Source organism: Poecilia formosa, unplaced genomic scaffold (genome assembly GCF_000485575.1).
Source record: "Poecilia formosa unplaced genomic scaffold, Poecilia_formosa-5.1.2 Scaffold62, whole genome shotgun sequence".
In the NCBI taxonomy this organism is placed as follows: domain Eukaryota; kingdom Metazoa; phylum Chordata; class Actinopteri; order Cyprinodontiformes; family Poeciliidae; genus Poecilia; species Poecilia formosa.
Genome location: NW_006800001.1, coordinates 1,653,972 through 1,662,744, shown reverse-complemented (window position 1 = coordinate 1,662,744; position 8,773 = coordinate 1,653,972). Strand labels below are relative to the sequence as shown.

Sequence of the window (8,773 nt, the reverse complement as noted above, 5' to 3'; positions counted from 1 at the left end):
ATATATATATATATGTATATATATATAGTGATTTATTATTATTTCTTCAGCGGTCTCTTCCAGAAAAGTGTAAATAGTAGTGGTTGTAAAATACCTCCCCCCAGTGGCCATTCGTGGAAACTCAATGACCCTACAAAAAGCATCTTTTTAAAATCTCCATCCATCTTAAGATGTTCATAAAAAAAATTTAATTTCTCAACTAATTCTTGTTTTAATCACATAAATTAGCATTTTCTGCAGCAAACAACATATCTCAAACTGCAGGATAGTAGCTATGCAGCCTGATGCGAAGACACTTTGCTAGCCAATGTCAAACTTGGTAATGCTTTAATTGTTGCTTACCATCAAACATTGGTAAAAACATAATTTTAAAGCCCATTTAAATAGGGCCTTCTCCTAAAATCAACTTTATCAAAGACATAGCTCAGTACAAAAGCTTTAAGGTCACTAGCAAGCTAATTTTCCATCAACAACTTATCTTTCTTTGCCCTTTTCTCTGTACATTTTTACACCATTGTTTTGCCTACTTTCCTTACACATATGCTTTGGAAGTTTCGAATTAAATGAAATCTTTGTCTGTATCAAACATATTAAAAACTAATTTCAGGACAGAAAAAAAAATTGTCCTTTGGTTTAACTTTTTCCCACGCATGGGAAATGAAACAATAAGGACACATGATGTATCTGAAAATGTCTATTTATTGACTCAGTTCTTTTTTTAATTATTATTTTTTACAAACTATATGTATTTATTTATATATGTATATATTTTACAAACAACTTAAGCCTCAAACACCAACATTTTAACAAAGCATAAAGAGGAAATACAACAGTCCACGTTAAAGAAACAGGAAACAAATTCATTTTCCAACATTTGTCAACTTGTCTTTAGTGGTATCTTTAAAATTGAAAGTTACTGTCAGATATGAAGTAATATCTGAGCTATGATTACTAGAACGCGATTTAAAAAGGACATGGTTTTGTTTATTTACCTGTTACGAAACCACAAGAAGAAAAGACAGAATGTTGAAAGTGAAGGTGAAAACAACTCAAGATAATTTTTCAAGAAAAACAAAAAATTTAAATGCTGAAATATGTTGAGCTTCCCACAATTAAACCAAGATAATGGCAAAAAGAAAAACTGCAGGGGAAAAATGCAAAGCAGAAAAAAAGAAAACAGGAAAAAAGGACACAATAAAATAAAAAAGTAAACAAACTGCTTCGATAAAACAGCAGTTTCACTATTTTCTCTTTTTTTCTTCACACACACACTTTCAACATTTCGACTCATCGTGACATTAACAGTTGTCTTTATCACTGTTCAAGTTTATTCTTGATATTTTAAACATTCTCGAATGAGAAACATTTTTTAACACTCCATCACTTTAAAACAAACAACCAAACAAAAAAAAAATCTCTAACATTTACTTAATCTCCCAAATGAATCTTGGTACATTATTTTTTTTTAAATTACATATATTTAAATCATATCATCACATGCTTCATGATATCAACACTCTGTGAAACAGGAAGGATTTTTACTTCTTTTTTATATCTAAAACAGGTTTTTTTTACAGGTCATCATAAGAATTAAAGCAGAGTTTAGCTGTTACCTGATCTTGTTTCATGTTACAATCAAACAGGCGCATATTTAAAAGGGAAGAAAAAAAAACCCTTTGATGAGACTCGGCACTAGTGTGGACGTGTCTCTTTGTATAGAAATGAAAGGGACGCAGAGAGGAGAATGCAGGAGTAACCGCGTGTGTTTGACATGAGTGTTTTTTTGTGGATGGTTTCTCTTTTTCACCCCCCTCCTGTCTCCCCTGATGTTGTCTGGAGTGGATTGTGGAGGCGGCAGCTCTGAGAACAGCTGCTTCTGACAAACACTATGGGTGCCACTTGGGGATTGAGTGTGTGTGTGCGTGTTCACATGTGTGTGATTTCTATAGTAGCTGGGACACTTAAAAGGAGTCTGATTATCCGTCCAATAGCTGTTTGACCTGTTTTAAACACGTTACACAGCCACTAGTGATTAGCCCTCTTTTTTTTTTTTCTTTTTTTTTTAAGTATCAAAGAGATCTTGTCGATATTTAAAACTAAATGAAGCAATACGGAGTTTCTTCCCGTTTGTACGTCAGAGTCAAGACTACCATCGACTTCCAGCAAAATAAAACGCACTGAGAATGAAAACAAACGACCGGCGTCGAACCTTTGCGGACACGAGAGAGAGGCCGCTCGAACACGGCTGCAGGGGTGTGTGCATGTGTGAACGTCTGAGCTGAATGTTCTGCATTATGCATGCATGTGTGTACACGTCTGTCAACAGATGTGAGCAGCGGACGCCGCCATGCGAGGGTGCCGGCTATCATTGTCCTCCGTTGTAGGCGTAGTCAGCCTTGTTGTGCATGACCAGTCTGTTGTCGACAAAGTAGAAACTATCCGACCGCGTTTCGTAAGGACACTCCACCATCTGACGAACTGCAAGACAGACAGCACGTGCATGTTAGCGAACCGGCATTGGCGTTTTCGCCTCAAATGAAACTGGATTTCTCTTTCTTCTTAGAATCCCTGATGACATATTCAACCCTTCTCATTACTTTCTCGATACAGTGAGAATGTAGAGAATGTATTAGTTAAGCGAGAAGACAATATGTTAAAAGATTTGCCGATATTATAAGCCAGATCTTGACGTCACTTTTCTGCAGATATTTCTGTTGAGCTCAGGCTTTAAATAGAAGATCTGCAAAAAATCAGAGGACTGCCTGGCTGGCTGGGAAACAACCATATTTAGACAACAGGATAAATGTCTAGCAATCCAAATGTTGTTCACAACAATGTGGTTCCATATTTATTCAGTTCCATAAAATCAAATTCCACATTTTTCCAAACTGTAGGAACTGTCTATGTGCAGTGGACGGTAACTGCAATCAGGTTAATTCTTGGGAAAATTGAATTTGGCTCATCTGGAAATAAAAAAAGCACAAAAAAACAGGTTGGTGCACTTCATAACATTATTTTATGTTTTTTGTTGTTGTTGTTTTTTTCCAGTGGAACCATACAGTTTAAATGTCACAGTAACAGCATAGAAATTTATGAATTATTTTTTGTTTTCATCACTAAAACCTGCGGTTGCGACAAGGCTGATGAACTCTGTCAACTTGCTCTTCCACAGGACGCACTTTTAAGTTTTATCTTGGAACGCAGCATTGCAACATTAGTTTTACCTATATCTAATCACCAAAGATTGTTAAACAATGTCCAAATAACATGACAAGTAATGGACTAAAAGTGAAGCTTGTGATTTACTGAGTTTGTATTACACAGAAGAATCATGATGCTCCTCTGTTGCCATCAGCTGGTTCACCACGTCTGTCCTATTGGCGATGTGAGTGAAACCATTGAGAACTATTTGCTCCAAATGTGTCCAATGTCTTTTCAACAAAGGAGCCAAAATCCTAGTTATGTTTTACATAAGCAGAAGAAAAAATAGGACAACAATTAGGCATCTTCTGAATGTTTGCACACTTTAGAGCCTGGGCTCGGGCGTTTATCCTATTATCATTTATCATGATACATTTCTTACTTTGATAAAGATTTTGATTTATCCTTGTGACGGTAAATTCTAATTCATTTGCCAGCTTTACTATTTTCTCCACCGTTTCTTCGATAAGAGCGCCAATAAATATCTGTAAGTTTGAAGATATGATTAAATGCAGCTGCTGTGTTCAGTTTAGAAATATAAATCATACTTCTTTACAAATGGGAATGTTTTTCAAGAGCAGTGTTTGTGTTTGTTCGTGTTTGAACCATGCAGTCACGGCTGTACAACTACCTAAGAAGAAGTCATAAATTGTTCTTATCACTTTTATCATTATCACAGCTGTAAAAAACTCAGGAAATCAGTTCTGTACTTGTTGGATAAAATAATATCTGATCTCTGCGAGTTAAAGAAAAAACAAAAAATCTAAGCTTGAACGATCATCTCTAAAGCATAAACTACAAACATACTTCATCATTTCATTGTACCTGTGCAAGTCCAAGCCTGTTGAACTCGGCTCAGCTCTCCAATACTTATCTTCTATCAAAGGTAAAAAATGGTAAATGACCTGTGTTTGTTTAGCCTCTTTTTTTTTTCTTTTTTTTCTTTTTTTTTTGTCCACGGGACTCACCGAGGGTCTCAGAAAGCTGGGGGAACTCGTAGATGTGTTCACAGGTGTTACGGCTGCTCGGGATGCAGAAGCCGAAGTCGAAGTCGAAGCTCTTGAGCAGGTGATCGCGAAAGTAGTGCCTCTCGATCATGCGGAAGTTGTTCAGGGGCCGGTTCCCGACTGTGAATTCCACCCTGTGATCGAATGGAGAAAAGAAAAGCTGCGATGTTACAGCTGTAAAAATGTCACTATCATCGGTGCACGCTGAATAAAAAATAAGGAACACAACTGCTTGACTGCTTTCAGGCTGCATGTGTGAGTCACTCACGTAGCTCCCACAGTCCTCAGTCGCAGGAAAGCCGGCGTAAACTGGTAGCGAACAAATCGACCCGCCGTGCCATCTCCTTCGCCGTGCTCCTCATCGTCGTCTGACAGCAAAGAGCGACACAGTTTGCAGCATAATAAACAGGTTTGGGGTTAAATTTCCAAACAGGCTGTGACCTATTTATTGCTGTCGGAGGAGCCAAGGCGTCTATTTTTAAGTGAAACCGAACAGAAATAGAACAGCGCAAAGAACAGTGAAATGTAGTACCTGAATGCGGAGGTTTGGCAATCTCAAACAGAACGGTGTTGGTTTCCAGGTCTCTGATTTTAAAACGTACAAAGTCAATGTTGTAGATGTTGTCCTCGGGTTTACAGAGGTATCCTGCAACCACAACACGCAGAGGACGGGAGTTACAATGTTTGGATAAAAACAAGCAAAAATAGCACCAGTATTTATAGGACTAAATCAGACAAAACATCTCTGTCTCAGTTGGGATTACCAAAAAAATATTTCTGTCTCTAAATGCCAAATTAACGAGAAAGGGATTTGTTTTGATAATCCATTTCCTTAGTATTTGATCGGCCTTTTACGTTTTCTGATTTGGCTCAAATGTCTCAGGTACTGAAAAAAAAGTCTCTGACAATAATTTACATGAATGTTGGTTCAATCCTCTTGAAACACCTTTTTTGCTTTGCCTTGTTGTTGAACTTAGGTCTTTGTTATGACCACTTCAAAACACTGACTTTGCAATGCATTCGAAGGTGGGCCTCCAATTAGCTCCAAAGGTTCTAAATGAACCTACCAAAACCTTAGCAAAACCATCAATCATTATCCAGGCTTTCTTGGATTGTTTAAAGGTACAGAAACCTTAATGTACACAGTCTGTACTGCACTGAAAATCAAATAAAATTATGTTTAAACACAGCCACGCTGACATATGAATCTACAGTAATAAAGCCATAAAAGAAAGATAAGAAAACCTCTGAGGCTACTGTCTCCATTATTATGGCGTTACACTGAACAAAAGGTACAGGACAAGGGCTCCAGAGCTGCAGACATTAGCTTAAGACAAAATTGAAATGAGCGATGTTTTTAGATATTATGGTAGCTTGAAGTATTCCTTCAGCATAGCATACAACATAGAATTTCAAAGACATTATTTCACTGAAGGGATAAGAAATATATTGTTCGTTAAGTCTTTATTTTTCTATTTATTCAGTTTTTTTCCGCCTTCATTGTACATATCTAAATGTACAATCTAAATGGCTTTAATAACCAATTTTTTTCAACTAAATTAAATGTTATATTTGTTATTTTAGTTCTATTGTTTAATTTATTCTTAAGCTTAAGTAAAAAGACATATAAGAGTTTTTTTTTTTTTTTAATATTACAATAAAGAGAAGTGTAGCGCTTTAAAGGCCCCTGACTCCTGGAACAGAAATAGTACAAGATGATTCTTCTTTATGGTTGTTTATCACAGAACAGTCACTAAAAACAAAAAAACACAGCTTGCAGTTATTAACATTTCAATGTTGTCTCCACAGCTTCAAAAGCTGTAAATGTAGGCCATGACTTAACCAAGATAGTGTATAGCAGAGAGGGCCACGCTGCTCCAATACTGACGGTTTTCATCTTTGAACATGACAATATACATGATTTCACCACAACCCACACTACAGCACAAATAAAGTTATTACACTGTCATAATTGCTCCTATTAACACACACGCCCAGTGTCGTCTTCTTTAACTGTTTAAATATAGAAACAGTAAAGATTACCTATGACGCAAAACACTTGTTTTTGTTTCTAATAATCCCATTGTAATGAGATGCAGTGAATCATAGCTCGTTTCCTTGTTTCCGTTTCTAAATTATCAGTATTTACGCCCTGTTGTTCTGTAATTCAGCATGTCTCGCCCATAATAAAAGCGACCCCAAACCTCTCGTAGCGACTCGCAGTCCCAGAACATCCTCCGGAGAGATGTGCCCACTCTTCGTCCGGAGCTCTTCCTCCGTCACGGGCCTGCTCTCCACCTGGCTTCGCCGGGACTTGAGCCTCTTCAAGACGCCTCCGCCGGGCTTGCGGTCCCGCGTAGGGGCAGCAGAACCGTGCCCGCCGCTGGAGACATTTTCAGCAACAGGCGCGTCGCTGCGGGCTTTGGCTCCGCTCATCGCTGCTGACTGAGTCTGTCTCGGCTTCACCTGCGTCTTTCAACCCGGCCAGCGTCTGCTCTTCACTCCCTTCCTCTGACAAAACGCTGGAATAAGAAGCGGAGGACGAGGAAGATGGCGTCGCAGATGTCGAATGTCGAGATAACTGTCGGTGAACGGTCAAGCTCTTGTTTTTGTAAGCACATGCTGTACGGTTGCCATGACAACTGGCTCTACGAGCACCGAGGATGTAGAAGCGCTGTCTGGTAATGTCCACGAGGGGGCGAGAGAATGCAGGAAATGAAGGATAAACCAATCAGTTTAAATAGAATCCATTAGTTCTAGTTCAGTACTTGTTTCTAATTATTTTGAACTTTCAAATCGACGTAGATAGACAATAACTACCTAGTAAATACATCTGATCCTTTGTTTCAGTGGCCTCCAAGTTTTTATCATGTAGGGCAAAATTGTTATCTCAAAGGTAGTCACATGCCCGGGCAATGTCTTAAGTAAAGAATTAGGCCTGATATGTAATAAAGCAAATACATTACAATATCCATAGTATTTGTAAGTTTGTGTGATAAAGAAAAAAAAAAGTCTAACCCTGCTCTTTTGGAAATCTTTATATCTTTAAATGTATATTATATTGTAGATAGATAGATAGATAGATAGATAGATAGATAGATAGATAGATAGATAGATAGATAGATAGATAGATAGATAGATAGATAGATAGATAGATANATAGATAGATAGATAGATAGATAGATAGATAGATAGATAGATAGATAGATAGATAGATAGATAGATAGATAGATAGATAGATAGATAGATAGATAATTTTTGTTTTAGTTGTTTCTAACAATAGATTTAATATATCTGATCTAGCGTATTTTGATTTTTATTTACTTATTTGTGCTTCAGTGATTGCTAATGGATCAACCATGTTGTTTTAGTTATATAACGCATCCACACCTTAGGTCAACCAAATGCTTCCTCACCCTTTGAATTACCCGAGAGGTCTCTTTGGTTTTAAGATTTCCTGAGCTTGCTCCCCTGTTTCCTTCTCCCAGGCCCATAAAAGCAACGCAAATTAACGTTGTAAAGGCTCAGGTGTCATGCAAATTCGTGTTTACTGTGTGTGAGGCCTGGAACAGGGCAGTTCCTGTTCCGACGCCTCCTCAGCAACATCCACAAAAGCGCAACACAGATCCAATTCCTTTTCACTGGTGAGTAAAGTGGCTTTTCTCTTCAATTAGAACCCGTTCATCCAGTCCATTGAAAACTAAACTATATTACGCTGAAAATTCATAGACACAACTTCTGCTTAAACTTTTCAAAATAAAGGCTACAGTTCTTCTTTTCATTCAGACTTAAGAGCAGAAATGTTAAGAAAGACTGACCATTCATTGTATTCTGGTTATGGCAGGAGTTATGTATATCACCGTTATAACACCACTGGAAAAGTTGTCAAGTTTTACAAACGTGTTTATAGAAATATGTGACTTTTCATTTTACTTTGTGAGGTCAGACACTCTGGGGCAAGATGTAGGTATGCATGCTGGAGCAAAAGTTTACTTCTCTGAAATCAGCTAAGGCCCCGCCCCTGAGAAGCAACAGGAACAACAATCCTTTTCCACCAAAACTTTACAAGTACTCATTGCAGGAGGCAAGCACCAAACTTTAAATCTTCATATTAAATATAGTACATTATGTTTCACTTGAATGACACATTCAAATGCATTAAACTAAACTTGCCACTTTTTTATTTGGCTTTATTTTATTTTTGTTTTCTTGTTGAGAAGACGTGATAAACTACACATTGTTGGTATGGCACAAAATAAAAAATTTCAGAAATAAAAAAATTCAGAAATGTTTGCTCTTTTCTATTTTTTAAATAATGAATATCAATGTTATCAAGCATAATACCTCAGTCAGAACATTTCATTAGTCATAGTGGCCATTGTGTGATTAAAAATGTAACAGAGAAAATATTATCGGGAGATTTACAAACTTTTATAGCTCTTTCTTGCGTGTGTTCAGTAACAGTTCGCACTTTTAAGGGCTACATTCCTTTTAGCTTCCCCCCTTTTAGTCCACACAAACAACTGTGACGCCTCCAATTACAAACGTAGGGCTAAAGTGCAAGG

General features: G+C 37.4%; 1 protein-coding gene across 1 annotated transcript; it reads right to left on the bottom strand.

Annotated features, from left to right (window-relative positions):
* Positions 1 to 1,265: 1,265 nt before the first annotated feature.
* LOC103139562 (protein unc-119 homolog B-like) lies at positions 1,266 to 7,098 on the bottom strand. Its single transcript, XM_007554248.2, has 5 exons — positions 6,413 to 7,098; positions 4,741 to 4,854; positions 4,477 to 4,576; positions 4,170 to 4,342; positions 1,266 to 2,478 (listed from the first exon to the last, which is right to left on the bottom strand). Exons 1-5 carry the CDS (start codon positions 6,642 to 6,644, stop codon positions 2,366 to 2,368), a joined length of 732 nt encoding a protein of 243 aa, XP_007554310.1. The 5' UTR covers positions 6,645 to 7,098; the 3' UTR covers positions 1,266 to 2,365.
* Between the last annotated feature and the right edge of the window lie 1,675 nt (positions 7,099 to 8,773).

What these genes read in the sequence shown, in the direction of transcription:
- LOC103139562 (XM_007554248.2), bottom strand. Translation starts at nt 6,644, where the DNA reads ATGAGCGGAGCCAAAGCCCGCAGCGACGCGCCTGTTGCTGAAAATGTC. An exon ending in TGCCAAACCTCCGCATTCAG is followed by an intron (nt 4,577 to 4,740) that starts GTACTACATTTC and finishes CTTTGCTGTCAG; the next exon opens with ACGACGATGAGGAGCACGGC. An exon ending in CCAGCTTTCTGAGACCCTCG is followed by an intron (nt 2,479 to 4,169) that starts GTGAGTCCCGTG and finishes TCTGTCTTGCAG; the next exon opens with TTCGTCAGATGGTGGAGTGT.